Source organism: Rhinopithecus bieti, unplaced genomic scaffold (assembly GCF_001698545.2).
Source record: "Rhinopithecus bieti isolate Rb0 unplaced genomic scaffold, ASM169854v2 scaffold_2032, whole genome shotgun sequence".
Taxonomy (NCBI): Eukaryota; Metazoa; Chordata; class Mammalia; order Primates; family Cercopithecidae; genus Rhinopithecus; species Rhinopithecus bieti.
Genome location: NW_016803547.1, coordinates 42,934 through 63,308, shown reverse-complemented (window position 1 = coordinate 63,308; position 20,375 = coordinate 42,934). Strand labels below are relative to the sequence as shown.

Genomic DNA, 20,375 nt, shown 5'->3' with positions numbered 1-20,375 from the left:
GGAGACAGCTCTGCTGGGGGCCAGGGAGCTAGGGGACCGGGGTGCCCCTCATCCGCTGTGGAGGGCTCTCAGTTCCTGCTCCTGGACCCAGAGCCCCCACCATCCCCCCACCCTGCTCGTCTGCCTCTTCTCGTGGGAGCCTAATTTTCCAGTGGAGAAGCCGAGTCACCCACAAAACCCAGTCCTAGCTCATGTTGCTGGCCAGGGGTCAGCACTGCTTGGCACGAAGGGCCTGGCTGCATGGCAGCTGCATGGCTGGGACCCCCAAGGAGGGCAGCCCCTCCAGAGTCCCACCTGCCCGCCCGGTGCTGGGGGTCTCCAGGCCCACCCTGGCCCCTCTCTCCTCACCATGAGGTGGCTGTCGGGGCCCCACATGACCTCTAGCTCTAGCTCCAGCTGCTTGGCCACCAGCCGCACACTCTGGCCAAAGGGTGTGATCTGGAGCCCATTGCTGGTGTAGGGCAGGCCGATGACCCTGTGGGGCGAGGGCAGTCGGTGGTGGCCCCTCAGTCCTCCGGCCCCCGGGCCCCCGGGCCCCCGGGCCCCAGCCCACCTGGCCTACCCGATGTCCTTGACTGAGATGGTAGCTTCGCTCACGGTGACGACGGAGGCCCCCAGCTCCACGATGATCCGCGAGATGCTCCCGTCTGGACCTCGCCGCAGCTGGACACTGAAGGTGGGGAAGGCGTCCTTGCACGTGGCCGCGAAGATGTAGTTGCACGTCCCCGAGAAGTCGTACACATGGTGGTCGAAGGTGGAGAAGTGACCAGCCCCCCACGTGGAGCACTGGCCTTTGTCTGGGGCTACAGAGACAGCAGTGCTGACACAAACCCCTGTGTCCCCACCATCCTGGCTGGGCAGGGCTAGGGCAGGCAGAGAGGTCACTCATCTCCCTGGGCCAGGATTTTAGAGTTGGACCAGGCTGTGGAAACCCCAGACATGGGCGTCTTAGTGAACCTGAGTGCTGTGGTATATGCCTGGCCAGGAGTCAGCACTGCTGTGGGCATATGTACACATGTGTGTGTGTGTACACGTATGTGTGTGTTGGGGGTGTGTGCATGTGTGTCAGGTGTGTCCATGCATGCATTGGGGGTGTGTGTGTTGGAGAGCTGTGTAGGCGTGTACAATATATACCTGCATGTGTTTTGGGTGTGTGTGATTGGGTGTGTTGTGTGCATGTGTGTGTTTGTGTGAGCTGGGCATGTGTGTTGAGTGCATGTGTGTGCATACTGGGTGTGTGCGTGTGTGTTGGTGTGCATGTGTGGGGCACGTGTCTCAGGTGTGTGTAGGGTGTGTACAAAGGTGCATGTGTGTGTAGGGTTGTGTGTTGGGTGTGTGCACATAAGTCATGCATGTTGTGTGTGTGACGTTTGCATGTCTGGGATGTGGGTGTTGGGTGTGTATGTGTGTTGGGCTGTGTTGGGTGTGTGCATGTGTATGTCAGGAGTGTGTAGGTCGTGTGTGTTGGGTGTGTGTGCATGTGTGTTGGTTGTGTTGGGTGTGTGTGACGTGTGCTCATGCATGTGTCATGTACATGTGTATGTCAGGTGTGTGCATGTGTGTTGTGTGTGTAGTGCGTGTTGGGTTGTGTGTGTAGTGGGTGTGTGTGTGTATGTCGGGTGTGTGTAGGTCGTGTGTGTTGGGTTGTGTGTGTGTAGAGTGTGTTGGGTGTGTGCATGTGTGTTGGGTTTGTGTGTGGAGTGTGTGTTGGGTGTGTGTGTAGGTCGTGTTGGGTGTGTGTGCATGTGTGTTCGGTTGTGTCTGTAATGTGTTGGGTGTGTGTGCATGTGTGTTGGGTTGTGTGTGTAGAGTGTGTTGGTTGTGTGTTGGGTGTGTATGTGACGTGTGCTCATGCATCTGTGTCATGTATGTGTATGTGTCAGGTGTGTGCATGTGTATATTGGTATGTGTGCATATGTTGGCATGTGCATGTGTGTTCATGTTTGTTGGTGCATGTATGTGTGTGTATGTGTGTGTATGTGTGTTGGATGTGTGTGTCTTGGGGGGCCCTCTCTCCTGCGCACCGGACCTGGGTGGTCTGGGCGGCAGGATCAGTGGCCGCTGCGCTCTTACCTGTCTGTGGAGAGTCCTTCAGCCTCCAGAGGCCTGGGCTGGTGTAGGAAGTGGCGGCCAGACCTGTGTGGACGGGACCCGCGTGCGGTTGGTGTGGGGCTGCCCTGTCGTCCCTGAGGGCGCCGCTCACCTCTGCTGAGGGCTGCTCTGCCTGTGCCCTGCACACACTCGGAGTGCGAGAAGCCTCCATGGCTTGTGGGGCTCGAGGCCTCAACCGCAGGCCAAGCGCTCGGCCTCTCGTGTTATCCTTCACGAGCCCCGGCTTCCTTCCCTGCTCTCGCTCACTTCCTCGTTCGTCCACTCAGTCCCAGTTCAGCCATCAGCCCCTTGGGGTTCGGCAGATGACGGGCACCCTGTGTGCAGGGTACTCGTCCCTGGGGCTCCTGGGCAGGGCGAGGAGGGGCTGGTGTGGGTGGCAGGGGCTTGAGAGTGGAGCCGACAGAACGGGCTGTGCCTACCTCCCCAGCTTGGCCGCCTGGTTTCCCTGAGGGGTCTGTGCCAAGGCCCCGCAGCCGGTTCTTTCTGCCCTCAGGGGCTCTAAACATGGCCACTTCCCCGCACGTCAGCCTTGAGACAGCCTTGATGTCGGGCCTGGCACTGAGGCCACTGTTGTCAGAGAAATGTCCAGATAGCCCAGTCATGGTGACTCCAGGGCAGGGCAGCAGGGGATGCCCCACCCTGACTTGCGGAGGCTGGGGTGGGGCCGACACCCCCCAGGTCCCATCCCCTTTACCCAGAGGGAGACTTCTGCCACCTCTGGGTAACTCCCCGGACCCTGCTTCCAGGACTGTAGCCCTTCTTGTGGCTCCCATGGGCCCCCGATGTCTGAGTACTGGTGGGGCACCTGAGCAGGACCCGTGACCTCTCCAGACCCTTGTCGGGGCCGGGACCCTCCTTGTCTCTGCACATTGGTTAGCAGGGCACTCATGGCACCTCCCTCCAGACGTAGCTCTGAGATCCCGTTCCTGCCACTCTCCACCTGCGCTCCCACCCCCAGCTCTGCCCACTTTCTGGGACTGACTTGGTGCTGCCCCCGTTACCGCTGTACACCTGTGTCTCCGGTGACGCAGGGGCAGGGGCCTGTCAGCTGGGGCATGGTGTTACCCATGGTCCAGGGAGGAGCCAGGCTGCCTGCCCCTTGGCCGCCTGGGTGAGTCCTCTCTGGCACAGGCAGGAGGTGTTGGGTATTTGAGAGACTGGATTTAAGGAGAATGCTAGTCTTGGTTGTGGGGGACACACATTTGGCTGTGGTCCCCTTTGGCCTTGAGATCGTTTTCTGATGGGCTGCACCTGGCTTATCCCCAGTGTAAGCTGAGTTTACTCCAGACTTGGGTGGGGGTGGCTCATGCTGGGCCCTGAGCCTGGCGAGCACCCACCCCTCACCCATCCCCCTCCTGGGGGTCCCAGCAGGTGTCGCGGTCCTCAGCCCCCTGCCATTCCTTCCAGGGATGATCCGTGGAGCTCAGAAGCACCTGCTGTAGGAGTGTGCAACACACAGAACCCTCAACCACGGAACTCAGTGGTTCCTGGGACGGGGCCCTCACTGGCCTCTGGTGGGGAGGGGTGGGAGAGCTCTGAGCGGGAGGAGGAGTCGGCTGCCTGCCCCTAGGCCAGCACCTCTGGAGGTTGCAGAGCTGTGACAGGTCTCCCCTGGGCAATGCCCCCTGCAACTCAGTTTCTCCACCTTTCAGATGGGGATGGCACTTGGTGGCCGTCCCCGCTGCAGCACAGACACCTCAGGCCCGTGTTTCGGTGCCCTCGGCCCTGCCAGGCTGGCTCCACTGCCCTGGGTGGGTGCCTCATTGCTGCGTCCCCTGTGCCCCCCACCGCCCTCGCCCTGCCCCACCCGCAGGAGGTTCCCCGGGTCCACTGGCTCCAAGTCGGCTGCCTCCAGCTCTGTCTGAAGCCCAGCGGGAGGCTCCTGCGTTCCTGCCCAGACTGGCTGTGCTTCCCCTTGGCTCATCCCTCGGCCAGGCCCCTGGGCCTCTGGGCGGGTTGGTCTGCCACCCCCGGCCTCTTAGCCCCTGGACAAGCACGAGGCGGCAGGTGCGTGCTGTTCCTTCTGCACGCTTGGCGGCCACCCACCCCTGCCTCCCGGCCCACCGTGGCCCAGGCCTGCAGCACAGCTGCCCGACCCCACACTCTGCCGGCTGAGGCCCCTCCCATGCTGGCAGAGGCGGCGCTCAGAGAACATTTGCTGGGGTAACAGGCGGACACCCCCACTTGGCCCTCCACCCTCTGCACTGCCCACAGCCCAGACTTCCAGGCCCTGGGCCTCATCACACCTCCCTCCCTGGCTCCAGGGTGGTGGCCCGAGGGACTAGGGGTCGCGCTCTGCTGCAAGTTCAGCCCCACTTTCTGGCACTTGTCCCCAAGCTGTGCCAGGTGTGCAGGTGGGGGCCAGGGTCCCAAGCAGAGGATACTACTGGGAGGGCTCAGAGACCCCCACATCTCCCACTGTTGAAGGGTGGTGCCCGGCGTGGTGGGGAAGGGGCTTCAAGGGAAAGAAGGGGCGGGGCGGGTTTGGGGCACCCCTGGGGGGTTCCCACTGTGCTCTGAGCCCGAGACCCCAGGTTGGCAGCAGCTCTGAGGGCAAGCTCTGTCTGGTCAGCGTCCACCCCAGGGGGCTCCTGGCTGTGGAGGAGGGTCAGGGGCCAGCTTGGGGAGGAAGGAGGAGCACGGAACACAGAGGCCCTTGGGCTGGTGCCTTGGTCGGCAAGAGGGGTCTCCCCAGGCCTCAGGCTGTGGCCACAGAGGGACCCCTTGGGGCTGGCTGCTTCTGGGGGCCTGGGGCAGGACTGGTGGCCACCTGCAGCAGCCTCAGGGCAGGTGGTTGGCAGAGGATCCAGGATGTCAGTCCCTCCTGGATCTTGCCTGAGCTGGGCAGGGGAGCGCGGGGGAGAGGGCAGGCTGCCTGCGGCGGTTCTGAGCCCAGAATGGCTGCTCACCTTCCCCTCCCTTCCCCCCACGGCGGCCACACCAGGGGAGGCAGCATCCCCCACTACTGTAGTCTAGGAAACTGAGGCCCACGGCAGCAGGGACTGGGCCTCTGTCCCTCACACTCCAGAGACCTCTCGGGACTCAGGACCCCACTGGGGGAGGGAGAGCGCCAGGCCTGGGCACCAGCACACCTGCCCACTGTTCCTGCGGGACCTCCGGACCCTACTCCAGCCGAGCGTCCTCCCCTGCTGGCCGCTGTGTCAGCTCACAGGAAGGTGTCCCTGCTGAGGCCTCATGGGGTCCCTGACCCCAACTGGCGGAGCCCAGCGCCGAGGCTGCGAGGGGGACCCGGGCCCGGCAGCAGGGGCTGGTCACGGAGCCGAGGTGGGGCCTTCCGTCCATCAGTGTCCATGTGGGCCAGCCAAGTTGGCAAGGCGAGAAGGCCCAGAGACCCCCGCACCCAGGGCCCCTGTGAGGGCACCGCAGGGTCCGGCACCCCTTGGCTTCACTCACCAGTGCTGAGCAGGGTTCCGCAGCAGGACAGCAGCAGCCACGGCCGGAGCATGGTGCACAGTGGAGAGTAGCTAGCGCTGGGCCCGGCAGGCCTGCTGCTGCCACCCGTGCGGCTCCAACGGCCAGTCCGGGGAGCCTTATATAGGGTGGCGGGCCCTCCCCCGCCGCACCCGCCTGCGCCCCACGGTCCAGCCCCTTAATCACCACTGCTGGCGGGCGCAGTGGTGGCCAAACAGGATCTGGGCCTGCTTTATCAGAACTTGGCTTTCTTTGGAAAATCCTGCAGGCAGCGGTCCCATTATCACCCACTCCCAGCGGGGCCTGACGCACGCACACCCCCAGAGGTCCTGCAAACACCCCCCACATCGGGGCCATCCCGGCCCGGGCCCTCCCCGCTGCTGGGTCAACGTGGGCCCTGTCAGCCACACGCCCGGTGGCCGGGATGGGCCTGCTGGGGGAGGTAGGGGCCCTGGGGCACCTGCTCTGCCCCTTCCGGGGGGACCAGTGCTGACCCAGCTGGGGGGAGCCCTGCTACACCTGAATCCCAGGGCCCCCGAAAGGCGCTGGGCCCACCCCTCACCCTGAGTTCCCTGCCCAGCAGGAAAGATCACCCAGCAGGAGGGACCATGCCAGGGGGTGTTGAGGACTGGGTGGACCCTGCCAGGGGGCATTGGGGAGCAGGGGATTTGCCGTCTGGGACAGACAACAGCCTTGGGGCTCAAACAGGCTGCCCTGGAGGCCTGAGGAGCTAACTGTGTCTCTGTAGCCTGCCGGGTCCCAGACTCGCTCCTGAAGACCCCTCCACAGCTGTTTTCTCCCCTGAGCACTGTCGGCGGCCGTCTTGGGCACAGAAGCTCAGGGGCCGCTTGTCTGCTGGGGCATCTCTGCAGGGCTGTGGGGTTGCCGGTGTGCTCCTGACCCATTCAGACAGAGGGGCAGGAACTGGGATGACCAGGGGGCCTCACCTGTGGAGGCACGTGCCACGCCCGAGGGGCCAGGGCAAGGTCTGGTGACATCGGGGTAGTGCCGGTGGCTGGCAGTGTGGGAGGGAGGTGGAGGTCTGAGCGGTCGCCAGGATTGCCCCAGCCTCGTTTGGGAGCCCAGGGACCCCTCCCGCAGGGGATTTTGGCCCCCTACCCCCAACAGGAGCCCTTGCTGGCCTTCAGGCTGTTCCCACCACATGCCAGCATCCCGGCCTGAGCCAGGAGGGGCCCCGAGGCCACCTGGTCTCCCTGGGCTGGGCTTCCCACATGGGGCTGCACCCCCATCCCACAGGTGAGCTGAGCCCGCTGGCTGGGACCTGGGCCTGCCACCTCTGTCCCACCTGTGCCCACACGCTGGGGAGCCACCCCGCCTGCCCCTGGAAGAGGCCCCAGAGCCACACGTGCCCCACACGGTAGGTGGCAGGTGTTTCACTTAAATCAGCTTCAGTTTTGCAGAACGTTGCTGAAATTATAAGTTATTTTCGTAGGAAATTGCTGTACGTGTGCTACCCACCCCAAGAGCCCCACACCAGGCATTCTGGGTGCTCCTGCTCTCATCTGTTCTTTTTGTTTTTTATTTTTGTAGAGACGAGGTCTCACTTTGTCCAGGCTGGTCTTGAACTTCTGGGCTCAAGAGATCTCCTGCCTCAGCCTCCCAGAGTGCTGGGATGACAGGCGTGAGCCACCGCGTCCAGCCTTGGCTGTCCCTTCTTAACACGCTCAGTGGCCCCTGTGGTTCAGGTGAGAAACTGAGGCACAGGAGTGAGGCCCTTGTCCTGTCATGCTGAGGCGGGATGGACACAGGGCTCACAGCTGGCCCTTGTTCTGAGCTGGGGCCTCTCAACCCGGGCTTGAGGTGGGGACGAAGAGGGGCCGAGATCTTAGGGCCCCCTTCCCTGGGTGGGGTCACTGCACCAGGGCAGCTGGCACTGAAAGGGGCCTCATGGGCAGGTGGCATGGCTGGAGCCCTGTGGCCGCGTCAGCCCGGCCGTTGTGCTTGTCTGACCGCCTGTCTGGGCTCATGAGAACCTTGACCTTGAAGGGCAGTTATGGCCGTGACGTTCAGCACGTGAGTCCCCAGTGTCCCCTAGAATTGGGGGATCCCTGCAGCTTGCACAGGTGTGGGGTGGGTGGGGCCGGATGCCACCAGCCTGCAATGGGGCTGCCCACTGAGCCTGTGGTGAAGATGCCCGCTTGCAGGCATGTGATGTTTTTGTGCGGTGTGCGCGCGTGTTAATGCATGTGTTTGGCACGCCACATGTTGTACCTGTGGTGTTGCGGCGCCATGTGTTGGCCCTATATACTGTGTGGGTCTACGTGCCTGTGTTGCAATGGTTGTGTGTGCCTGTGTTTGCGTGGCCTCCTGTGTGCATTGTGGTTGTTGCCACACACGGTGCGTGTTGTGCATGTTGTTTGTGTTGCCTGTGTGCGTTGTGCATGTGTTTGTGCCACACACGGTGGTGGGCCCTGTGTGTGCATGTGTGTGTGCCTGTGTGCGTGTCTGTGTGCATCTGTGTGCACACACGTGTGCCTGTGTGTGCATGTGTTGAATTTCCGGTGAAAACTATGCATCCCAGAATTTATTGTCCCCATGATCTCAGGACCACTTGGGTGTGTAGAAGGCCCTGGCCCTGAGCCCTGGTGGGGGCTCCATCGTGGCACCATGGGGCTTCCAGAGCCTGGGGGTCCCTCTCTCCCAATGCACTCGCTTGGTGGCAAATGGCTGGGAGCGGCATTTCTGTCCTGGCCGGGGAGCACTTGAATGCGCTGAGCAGTCGGGGAGATAAGCGTGCGAGGTGTTGTTCCTGGAGCAACCTGGTGATAGGAGCCGTGTCTCCGCCTGGCTGGAGAACAGGGCCTGAGGACGGGACAAGTGGGTGATTGTCCCCTCTCATGCCCATTGCTGGCCCTGCCCTCTACGTCCGTCTGTGTGGCCTGGCCCTGAACAGCAGTCCCTCTGGGCCTGGTGTGGCTGTGAAGTGGGAACACAGGGTGGGCCCTGGGTCCCAGCTTCCCGGCTGAACTGTGAGGGTGGGCGCTGTCTCCTAGACCCGAGGGGCTCCCCGGACAGGTGTGAGCAGACCTTCACTTGGACTTGAGGCCTTCACCCTGCAGGTGTCTCCAGGAGGCTTCCCTCGCGGGAGGCTGAGGCCCTGGGTCTGCTGGGACTCGTATTCACGGAGGCGCTGGGATGGACCTGCTGGTGGCCACCTGCCCCTCGGCCAGCCCCTTCCCCGCCTCTGCCCTGCTGGGCCCTGTGGTCAGATGTGACGTCCCCTGGAGGAGAACAGGTGGGGCTTCACCCCCAGAGGCTTGGCAGCTGGTCCCCATCAGATCAAAGGGCTGAAAGCTGTGGCTTTGGGGAGTGTTCGGGAAAGATTTCAAGCCCAGGAGTGGGCACGTGCCCAGGCTCGGATCCCTGCCATATCCCGTCCGAGGCGCGGGCCCAGTGCTGGCCAGCAGAGCTCAGCATGACCAGCCAGTGCCCAGGTGCATGCCCGAGGGGGCACGCCACGGCTTCCTGTTGATCCGGATGCCCGATGTCTTGGGAGGCACTGACCCTGTGCCAGGTCCTGGAGCCCACTGCCTGGGGAGGCGGTGGGAACCCCGAGACCCTGGGGACAGAGTGGCTGGATGCAAAGTCCCCCAAGGGGCAGGGGGATGGCAGGGAAGGGGTGTCAGGCCTGGGGGGAGGTCACCTGCCCCACCCTCCCTCCAAGGCCCTTGTGTGGCTGGGTGGGGCTGGCCCTGGGGCTTCTCCCTCTCCCCCATCCCTGAGCGTCACTGGTGACCTCCCCATGGGCTTGTCCAGCTTGCCAGTACCCTGCGGTTTTGCCTCCTGAGCACGTTAACACTCCTAGTCCAGTTCCTACCTGTAGCCACCCCCATCGAATCTGGCCTGCTGTGGCCCCCACCCCGCAGCCACGAGTGTGTGGTGCCCACTCATTGTCTCCAGCACCTCAGAGGAGGCCCTGCCTGGCTCCAACACTCCCTGACCTCTGGCCTCTATTCCCCTCCCTGGCCAACTCCTGCTTCTCCACCAGCCTTGCAGACCCCCCACCTCAGCTGCTGGAGTCCACCCTGCTGGAGGTAGAAACAGAGCCAGCTGCATGCCACAGGTGAGGGCCCTCCCCAGGGCCTGGGGAGGGGCAGCATGACCCTGGGAGGGCAGCTGCAAGGGCCGGACAGTGCAACTCACCCACGCGACCACCAGCCCACCCTCCTCAGTGAGACCCCACAGCCCCTGTCCAGTGATGTTTGAGGGCCAGGGCTCCTCGGGCATCTACCTGTCTGCACTTTCAGACTTGACTGCTTGGTGCCTGGGCTGGCCCCCCCCCCCCCATATCCCTGGGACCCCCTTCAGGAACCGGACACTCAGGTGCGCACAGCCCCCATCCCCAGCCCAGCCCCAGCCCTGTGCTGTCCACTGCCCACAGTCCACTGTGTGGCTTTGAGTGGACCAAAGGTCTTGTCTGGCTGCAAGAGGGGCCCTGGTAGTTGCTGGGCCTGGAGGTGGCTGGGATGCTGGCCTGGCCCCCACGTCCAGGGCAGGTTGAGGAGTGGCCAGCAGGAACTACTGCCTGAGGCTGGGCTCAGCCCAGGCTGGTAGACTCACCTTCCAGAAAGGGCTGGGGAACTTGCCACCTGCCCTCCTCCAGAGACGGTCCCTCGTCCTTTTTGTCTACTTATGCCCCGTGCAGGAAGCAGGTCAGTGTGGGCCGGGGCCCTCAGGAGCAGACGCGTTTCAGCTGGGGGCGGGGGCAGGATACGGGCTGCTGGGGCCATTGAGGCAGCACCATAGGAGGGGTCCTGGCCAGGCCACCCCTCCCTCCAGGTGGGAGCTTAGCTGGGGTGGGACCCCCACCTCCCTGGGTGAGCATTGCCGGCCGGTAGCCTTGGGCAGGCACCCAGGAGAGGCCCCTGGCCTGAGCTCCTCTCACACTTGACTTGGGTGCCTCTGAGCCCCAGGGTCGGTGGCCGAGTCATCTCCCCACCTGGCACCCCAAATGCCTTCTCCCCTTTTCCCATCTCGTGAGAGGTGGCTGTGTGCCACAGGTGAGGGTACAGAGCCCCCAGCTGCTCCCTGGGAGGAGCAGGGCCTGTCAGACCTGCCCCGAGAGTGTCACCCCCTGCCGTGGGGCCCTGAGCAGGCCCTCGAGGGACAGGGCCTTCTGTGCCGGGGTGACTGTGCCCCACCAGCCCCGAGGGGAAGACCAGGATCCTGAGGGCTGGGCTGCACCTCCGATGTCCTGGGGCAGATGTCCATGCCTTGCCAACTCCAGGCCTGAACCCAAAGCGCCCTCATCTGAGCACCCAGAGGGAGAGGCTGCCAGGACGGCTGGGTGTCCAGCCGACTGCCCCGCACGGGCTCTGGAGCTGATAACCAGCGGATGGGGAGTGAAATGCAAACAGATAAGGTTGTTGGGAACTGGGCGCCCTGGGCTGCTCTGGGCTGGCAGCCGTGAGGCACCACACTGCCCGGGGCCAGGGGTTATTGGGGCACCTTTTGCCTTCGGTGAGCGTGGCTGGACGGGGAGTTCGCAAGGGCTTCTTCTCCGAGGGTGACTGGTGAGGGGGCTTTGAGGAGGGTGGGGGGACCTTGGACTGCTGACTCTGGGACTCTGGAGGCTGCTGGTCAAGTAGGGGTGGAGGTCAAGCTGGAGCTGAGGCTCATGAGACCACCTCTTTCCCAAGAATCGTCATCCCTCTCATGGGGGTGACGTTTATGGGGTCCCTTTGGGGAGCCCAGCAGGGCCCCAAAAGCAGAAGTCAAATGGTCTCTGAGGGCAGGTGCAGCTCACAGCAAGGGGGCCGTGGGCAGCCCAGGGCGAGACGAAGGACTACCAGGACCCCCAGGTGAGGAGCAGGACTGGGTGGGGGGTGGGGCCAGGTCATTCGGAGGTGTCGGAGACTAGGCTGGAAGGTGTCCTGGCCTAGAGTGAGCTGGGAGAGGTGGGTAAACTGAGGACCAGAGCTGGGGGCGGGGAAGGGACCCTGAGCCAGCCTTGGGGGCGGTGGTGCTGTGTGCTGGTGCAGAGTCTGGGCAGGTGCCCGGCAGAGGTGCCTTTGCCAGCAATGGCGTTGGGGCCACAGATCCTGCAGAGAATTTGAAGAATTTGTTTTTTTCCCCAGAAAGGCTCCAGGTGTTGCAGCCAGACCCGAGTCTCTCTCAGGAATCACGTCCAGGGCCTTTCCCAGGCAGTGAGATGTGCAGTGGGGGCAGCCACTGAGGCCCAGGCAAGCAGGGGTGAGGGGGCAGGTCCGGGTCCAGAGGGTCCTGGGGGATGCTGGCATGGCTGGCGTGGCCTGTGGAGAGCCAAGGAGCCCCCAGGCTCACAACAGCTGGCTCTTCGGGTGTTGTTCAGCAGGAAACACAGTGGAGGCCAGAAGGGAACAGACGGGTTTCCCAGCCACTCACACCAGCTGCCGGCCCAAGGGAACTTTGGGTCTGATCTGCTGCCCAGCGGCCGTGAGTGCTGTGTGGCCCATGGGGGGCCCGTGCACATGGCCCGCAGGGTCAGGAGTTGGGGGCCCAGAACACACAGGCCTGGCAGAAGCCCAGGTGGCACAGACGTGGCCCTACAGCCGGGCTCGGGGCTTGGGAAGCCAGAGGCTCAGGCCCTCCCAGCTGGCGTCAGGGCTGATCGGGGCTGAGACCGGTCATCAGAGCAGCCCATGTCCACTGTCCACTGTCTCAGCAGCTCCCTGGGGGTCCCCCAAAGCCCAACCCTCCCCCAGATGGAGGCACAAGCAGGGCGGCCGAGGAGCACCCCCCGGCTTACCCACGGAGCCTGGCTCAAGACTGGTGGCCAAGTGCACCCTTGCTGTAGTGGGCAGCTGCCTCCAGTCCGGACGTCACCGACTCTTGGGGGCATGGCCAGTGCCCGAGGCGGATGCGTGTGCACACATGCTCCCAGGAGCTGTTTGTAACAACCCCAAACTGGAAATGACCCAGGTGTCCATCGGTGAACACAGCGTGGCCCGTTCGTCTGCTCATCCTGTTTCAACAATTACAAACAAAGCAGCAGAACATGCATGTCTGTCTCAGAGGAGCCTGTGCTGCCACTTCTCCCAGTGTGAACTGGCTGGATCACGTGGTTGGCATCTGAATTTTTCAGAAACTGCCAAACTGTTTAACGGGATGGCTGTGCCGTTGTGCCTCCCACCCGTGATATGCGTTCCAGCCCTTCCTCACCTGCCTGTATGCTTGGCGTCGTCCGTTTTTAAAATGTCAGCCATGCTAACAGGAGGGCAGTGCTATCTGACTGTGGTTTTAATTTGAATTTTCCTAACGACTAATGACATTGAGCATCTCTTTATTTGTTTATTTGCCATCCGCGTATCTTCTTTGGTGGAGGGTCCGTTCTAACGTGTTGTCCATCCGTGTATCTTCTTTGGTGGAGGGTCTGGTCTAACGTGTTGTCCATTTTAAAATTGGGTTGCTTCGCTGTTGAGAGTTCTTTCTATATTCTGCATTCGAGTTCTTCACTAAAAATACATACTTGGCAAAGATTTTTCTCCCAGTCGGGGCTTGTCTTTTTATTCTCTTAATTGTGTCAGAAGATACTATTAAGTGTCAAAACTTCTGTTCAAAAGAGCGAAAGTTCGTTCTTTCCCTCCCTCCCTCCTTTCTTCCTTTCTTTCTCTTTCTCTCTCTTTGTCTTTCGATGGAGTCTCGTGGTCTGTTGCCCAGGCTGGAGTGCAATGGTGCGATCTCGGCTCATGCAACCTCTGCCTCTCCGGTTCTGGCAATTCTCCTGCTTCAGCCTCCGGAGTAGCTGGGACTATAGGTGCGTGCCACCATGCCTGGCTAATTTTTGTATTTTTAGTAGAGATGGGGTTTCACCATGATGGTCAGGCTGGTTTCAAGATCCTGACCTCAGGTGATCCACCCACCTCGGCCTCCCAAATTGCTGGGATTACAGGCATGAGCCACCTAGACTGGCCAAAGTTCTTAATTTTGACAAAGTCCAATGTATTATTTTTTACTTGACTCATCGTGCTTCTAGTGTTGTATCTAAGAAATCTTTGCTTAAGCCAAGGTCATGATTTTATCATTATGAAATGACCTTTATTGCCGGTTCCTTGCTCTAAAGTCTACCTTGGTATTAATGTTGCCACTTCATCTTTCTTCCTGTGTTAGCCTGGTTGGTTTTTTCTATTCGTTTACTTTCAATAACTGATGCGTGTCTTTTCCTTACAGTGAGATTCTCTGGGCAGCTTATAGGGTGATCTTGCTTTTTATTCTAGTCTGACAATCCACATCTTTTTATTGGGGGTGTTTAGACTATTACATTTAATGTAATTGTTGATGCGGCCAGGTTAAAATCTACCATCTTCCTGCTTGTTTTCTGTTTCTTCCATTTGTTCTTCGTCTTTCTTTTCTACCTTCTCTTGGATTGACTGGTTTTCCACAGTTCAATTTTATCTCCTTTGTTTGCTTATCTGCCATAACTTTTTATTATTTTAGTAGTTTTCTTAGAGTTTATAGTACATCTACAACTTGCCATAGTCTACCTTCTAAAGATATTACCACATTCCACATATAGAATAAGAACCTTCCAGGCTGGGCGCGGTGGCTCACGCCTGTAATCCCAGCACTTTGGGAGGCCGAGGCGGGTGGATCACAAGGTCAGGAATTCGAGACCAGCCTGGCCAACATGGTGAAAACCCGTCTCTACTAAAAATACAAAAATTAGCTGGGCGTGGTGGCAGGTGCCTGTAGTCCCAGCTACTCAGGAGGCTGAGGCAGGAGAATTCACTTGAACCCGGGAGGCAGAGGTTTCAGTGAGACAAGATCACACCACTGCACTCCAGCCTGGGCAACAGAGTGAGACTCTGTCTCAAAAAAAAAAAAAAAAAAAAAGTGCCTCACAGTTCCCTCCTCCTGGGTTGTGCAATTCTTGTCACACATTTTACTTCTACACACGATTCATACCACACTACGTTGTTGGTTTTTTTGTTTAGTTATTTTAAAAAGAAGTTTAAATAGTAAAAAACTTCTATATTTACCCATACAATTACTGTTTCAAACGCATTATTCCATCATGTGGATCCATATTTCTTTCTTTCTTTCTTTCTTTTTTTTTTTCGAGATGGAGTCTTGCTCTGTCACCCAGGTTGGAGTTCTGTGGTGTGATCTCGGCTCCCTGCAACCTCCACCTCCTGGGTTCAAGTGATTTTCCTGCCTCAGCCTCCTGAGTAGCTGCAGCTGCAACCTCAGGCACACCCGCCACCACACCTGGCTAATTTTTGTGTTTTTAGTAGAGATGGGGGTTTACTATATTGGTCAGCCTGGTCTTGAACTTGTGACCTCAAGTGATCTGCCTGCCTCTGCCTCCCAAAGTGCTGGGATGACAGGCATGAGCCATAGGGCCATATTTCTATCTGGTATCCTTTTCCACCCGCCTGAAGGGCTTTCTTTAACATTTCTTAATGTACAGTGCAATTGTTATTTGTCTGAAAATATCTTCATTTAGCCTTTGTTTTTGAAAGATGTTTTTCTAGGATGATAGCTTCTACCGTTTGTACTGTAAAGGTGCTGCTCTAGTTTTCTTACTGGCACGAGTTCCCAAAAAAAACCCCAAATCTGTTGTTATTTTAATATGTTTCCTCTTTGTGACACGCCCGCACCCTACAACTTCAGATTTTCTCTTTAACGCTGATCCTGTTTGACTAGGATTTGGTGTCATTTTCTTCATGTTTCTTGTACTTTGGGCTCATTGAGCTTCTTGTATCTCTGGGTTTTAGTTTTCATTCTTCTTATTATTTTTTTGAGACAGAGTCTCGCTCTGTTGCCCAGGCTGGAGTGCAGTGGTGCGATCTCGGCTCACTGTAACCTCAAACTCCGGGGCTCAAGCGGCCCCTCCATCTCAGCCTCCCGAGTAGCTGGGACTACAGGCACCTGCTACCACGCCCTGCTGATTTTTGTATTTTCAGTAGAGATGGGGTTTCACCAGATTGGCCAGGCTGGTTTTAAGCTCCTGACCTCAAGTGATCCACCTGCTTCAGCCTCCCAAAGTGCTGGGATTGCAGGTGTGAGCCACTGCGCCCGGCCAAGTTTTCATCAGATTTGAACAAATTTTGGCCATGATTTCTTCAGTTTTTCCTCCTCTCTTCCTTCGTGAGCTCCGTCTGGAGACGTGTCAGACTGCGCGAAGCTTTTCCACCTACTGCTCACTACGGAGCTGTTTATGTTTTGGATTCTTTTGTCTTCCTGTGTCTCTCTTACGTCTTCGAGTTCACCACCCTCCCCTTCTGCGGTGTCCCATCTGCTGTTAATCCTGTCCAGTGTGTTTCATCTCATACATAGTCATTTTCATCTTTAGATGTTTAGTTTGGATCCTTTTTATGTGTTTCATGTTTTTTACTAAATACGTTCAATTTTTAGCATAGCATTTTGCTGACATGGAATACTGTTGTAACGCCTGTTTTAATGTCTTTATCTGCTAATTCCAACATCCGTGTTGGTTTTGTGGTTTGGATTTAGTGGAATTTTCTCCTGGTGATGGGTGGAGTTATCGCCTTTCTTTACCTGCCTGGTACTCTTTGAATGGCTGTCGGACTTCGTGAGTTTTACCTTGTGGGCTGCTGGATGCTTTTGTGTCTTGGAGCTTTGTTCTGGGATGTAATTAAGGGATTGGAGAGGGGCCTCCTGGGCCTTTTGTGACTTGTAGGTGGCATCAGGGCAGTGCCAAGTCCAGGGCAAACTACTCCTCACCACTGAGGCAAGACCCTGAGGGACAGAGACTCTGCCCACTGCACCGTGAACTTTGAGTGGTGAGGGTTCTCGGTGGCGCTGGCGGGAGCCGTGCTTTTCCCAGCCTGTGTGAGCGCCGCTGCTCTCGGGTGGTTGTTCGCCAGCCTTAGTCTCCTCCTAGGCACGTGCTGAGTGGGTTCTCTGCCAAACACTCAAGATGGACTTTCTGTAGATCTCTACGCTTTGCTCTGGGCAGCTCTCTCCTTGCCAGTGTCCTGTGCACTCCAGCGGCCGAGGTCTCCGTGGCCTCTCAGCTGAGCTCTTCCTGAGTTCCCCTTCCTGGCCCCTTGGCCTGAAAACCCTCGCAGTGGTGACTTGGGCAGTTTTAGGGCTCCCCTTGTCCTGGAAACCCTCCAGGTGGTGACCTTGGCAATTGCAGGGCTCCCCTTGTCCTGGAAACCCTCCAGGTGGTGACCTTGGCAATTGCAGGGCTCCCCTTGTCCTGGAAACCTTCGCGGCGGTGACCTGGGCAGTTTTAGGGCTCCCCTGTGTGTTTCCTGTCTGCCACGGACTGGACGTTTGTGTCTTCCTCACCCTCCAGTTCCTATGTTGAAATCCTAGTGCCCAAGGTGATGATATTAGGAGGTGGGGACTTGGGGAGGTGGCAGAGCCCTCAAGAATGAGGTTAGTGTCCTTACAAAAGAGGTCCCAGAGGCCAGGGGTGGCGGCTTACGCCTGTAATCCCAGCACTTTGGGAGGTCAAGGCAGTTGGGTCACCTGAGGTCAGGAGTTTGAGACGAGCCTGGCCAGCATGGTGAAACCCTGTCTCTACTAAATATATGAAAATTAGCTGGGCTTGGTGGCGTGCACCTGTAATCCCAGCTACTCAGGAGGCTGAGGCAGGAGAATCACTTGAACCTGGGAAGTGGAGCTTGCAGTGAGCCAAGATCGCGCCATTGCACTCCAGCCTGGGTGACAGAGCGAGACCCTGTCTCAAAAAAAAAAAAGACCTCAGAGAACTCTCCTACCCCTTCTGCCAGAGGGGAAGGGGACCCAGCAAGAAGGTGCCGTCCGTGAACCAGGGAGTGACCTCACCGGACATCAAATCTGCCAGAGCGTCGACCTTGAACGTCCCGTCCTCCACAGCTGTGGAGATGCGTGTCTGTTGCTTTTACGCCACTCAGGCCATGGCGTTTCCGGATAGCAGCCGGGTTGGAGGGAGCCGCTGTCTCTCTTCGTTGCCTGATGTCCAGCATCTTGACAGCTGTTGTTTCCCATGTTTCCTGGAGTCTTTCAGTTGCTAAATCCGGCCTCTGCTACTCTCTTTGCTTGATGAAATAGAATCTTAGTACTTTAACACAGAGTGGAACATAGTCACTAAATAAAACCTGGAAAAATGTAGAAGAGTAGCAGGCAGCGAACACACCCCAGCCGCGCGGTCCACCCAGCTGCAGCCCCCAGCGCCGCCTCCTGGCCCTGGTTTCCCTGCCCGTGGGGCTGGGCAGCATTGCTGCAAATCTTGAATTGCTTTCCTGGGGCCACCATGATCAAGCAGCACTAACCGGGCTCAGGTTCTCTCTGCGTCCTGGGAGCTTGAGATCCAGGAGTGGGTGGGACAGAGAATGTTTCTCCCTGGGGCACTCTGGAGCACTTCTTAAGGTGGGCCTCTTAAGGGAGCCCTGGCTCCCACCTTTCCAAAGAACGTCCGAGCCACACCTGTCTCCCCCAGGCCTCCAGTTGGTGCCCACGTGCAGCCCCCGCCGTGGGGTCACCCTGGGGTAAGGGTCTCTCCTCCCCTGCTCACCTTCTGCTGGGCCTTGGCATCCCTGGGATGAAGGTGGCACCCTCGTGGCCTGGGCTTTGCCGGCCCACATCAACCCCCAGCCCTCTGCTCCTTGGTCTCACCTACAGCCTACAGAAGGTAGGTGAGTTTCCTGGTGATAATATAATAATAGCAATGATGATCATGATGATTATGGCAATAACAATTATGACAGTCAACACTGCCACGTGCCGGGCTCTGGCCCTTTGCATGTCTGGGCCAGCTGTGCAAGGCACTGCTGGGGCTCCAGGGACAGGCACTGCCATAGCACCCAAGGGGCCCCCGTGCCCCCCCAGCGTCTGCTGGGCCTGAACCAGCTGCTCCGTAAGAGCTTTCTGCCGACTCTTCTGCTGGGCAGCATTTTAATCTGCTGATACAAGAGCGTTGTCGCCTCCTCAAAGCCTGTGTCTATGGCCGTGGGCAGCTGCCCGTCCCCGTGTAGGCAGAGCAGCGTCATGCCCTGTGGCCCCAGGTCCGGCTCCTGGGTTCTGGCTGGATGGGGCCTGGAACCTTCTGGGAGTCACCACTGACTGGCTGCAGCCACCAGCTCCCCAGCAAGGACGCCCCTTCTGCAGGAAAATGGGGACGTCTGGAGCATTCTCTGGACAGCAGGAGATGCACGTCAACAGGCTGGCCCCGCCTCTTCCCTACCCGGAGTAGTGAGGGGGGATTCTGGGGACTTTCCCGGCCCCCATGGGCCTCGTGTGTCCTGGTGCCCATGTGTCCCCAGTCCCAGGGTCAGCCACGGTGTGGACCCCTCCACTTTCCTCCAGGCCTGAGGTGGGACCCAGGTGGTCTATCAAAGAGGAGCCCAGCCCAGACCCTCGCCCTGGGGGAAGGAGGCCACCAGGCACCCTGCCTTCCTCCTGCCTGCCAGGGTGAATCTCAGGGGACCCCGGTGCAGGAGGGTTGGCTCCGAACTGGCCTCTGGGGTTGCCCTTCCCTCTCGCTGGGTCAGAGGTACCCAGGCAGGGAGGGTCCGGGCCGTGACAGAGCCTGAGGCATCCCCAGTCAATCCTGGCAGCAAAGGGTTCCTAGTGTGTGGCTGGCGGGACGCTTCTGCCATCACTGGATTTACTGCAGGTAGAGACGTCTTCTGTGCTCCCACAGATGAGGAAACAGGCACAGAGACGGGGCGGCCTGCCCAAGGTCACCAGGGAGGGAGTGGAGACGCTGGATGCCCTTGGGCCCAGACTGCAGCCTCCCCTCCCTGATGTGCTGCGGCCCCCAGTGTCCCGGGCCCCACGTGGTGCCTGAGCCTACAGGTGTCAACAAAGGCCCGAGGTGCGGGGACAAAGGCGGGGACGGGCCCGAGGTGCGGGGACAAAGGCGGGGACGGGCCCGAGGTGCGGGGACAAAGGCGGGGACGGGCCCGAGGTGCGGGGACAAAGGCGGGGACAGGCAACCCCTGCAGTTGGAGGGGGTTAGGAGGCCACAGGTCAGTCCCCGGGAGGGCCAGGCAGGAGGTGGGCCCAGCGGGGCTGAGAAATGAGGGGCCGGTGCCCCTACACTCCCTGCAGGGGACGTGAGAGGGTGAGTGGTTGCTCAGTCACGCCCACACCCATGCATACAGGACTCACGCCCGCCCGCCTTGCCCGCCCACCTTGCTGTCGTGCCTTTTCATGGCTCACACTTGGGCTCGCACAGCTTCTCCCATTATTCAGGTGCTGCCGGGCCCTGCAGGGTTCAGATCGTCCCTGTGCTACTTGGCGGGGTCACCCTCACACCTGCCCTGGCGGCCCCACCTGCCCAGCTTCTCTCCCCCTCAGTGCTGTCTGTCCTGGAGCCTCCCACCAATGGGAGCAGAGTGCTCCTTCCTGGCTGCGGCTGCCTGTGCTCCACAAGATGCCTGAGAGCCACCCAGGCACTGGACTTGCCAACACGCAGGCACACACAGGCACACGCCTGGGCCGCATGACCCTGAACACACACCTTGCCCAACCCTCCTCCGGGCCGCGGTGTGGGCGCCAGGTGCCACCTGCTGGCGGACTGCAGCATCACGGCTCTTGCCCTCTGGAACCTTCCACAGCGCCACACCAGCCTCTGGTCTGGCTGCAGATGGCTTGGGCTGGGCAGGGAAGCATCCGCTGTCAGGGAGCCTGGGACCACAGACTTTGCTCCAAGCGCTTGGGGCGGGTAGGGGCCAGGTCCAGTCTGAGGAGCCCTGGCTCCCTGAGGTAGACAGAGCCGGGCAGACGTGGAGGGGACATGGGGGCTGCAGCCCTGGCCCCACTGCCCGACTCTCCCTCAGCATTTTGGGAGCCGGCAAGATCCAAGGGGGTCCCCAAGGCCCTGAGGCTGCACCGAGCACCCCTTTCCTGCTCGTTTTCAGACGCAGTGATGC

At 59.7% G+C, this 20,375-nt stretch overlaps 1 protein-coding gene across 1 annotated transcript in view; it reads right to left on the bottom strand.

Moving 5' to 3' along the window:
• Positions 1-5,600, bottom strand: part of LOC108539595 (mucin-6-like) — a gene marked incomplete at its 3' end in the record, with an annotated part of 22,372 nt that extends 16,772 nt beyond the window's left edge. Inside the window, exons 1-5 of the mRNA XM_017888409.1 lie at positions 5,527-5,600; positions 2,074-2,136; positions 563-803; positions 349-475; positions 170-236 (exon numbers count right to left, since the gene is read on the bottom strand). Of these exons, the coding sequence (XP_017743898.1) occupies positions 170-236; positions 349-475; positions 563-803; positions 2,074-2,136; positions 5,527-5,578 (550 nt within the window). The remainder of the gene's footprint in view (positions 1-169; positions 237-348; positions 476-562; positions 804-2,073; positions 2,137-5,526) is intronic.
• Positions 5,601-20,375: the final 14,775 nt, after the last annotated feature.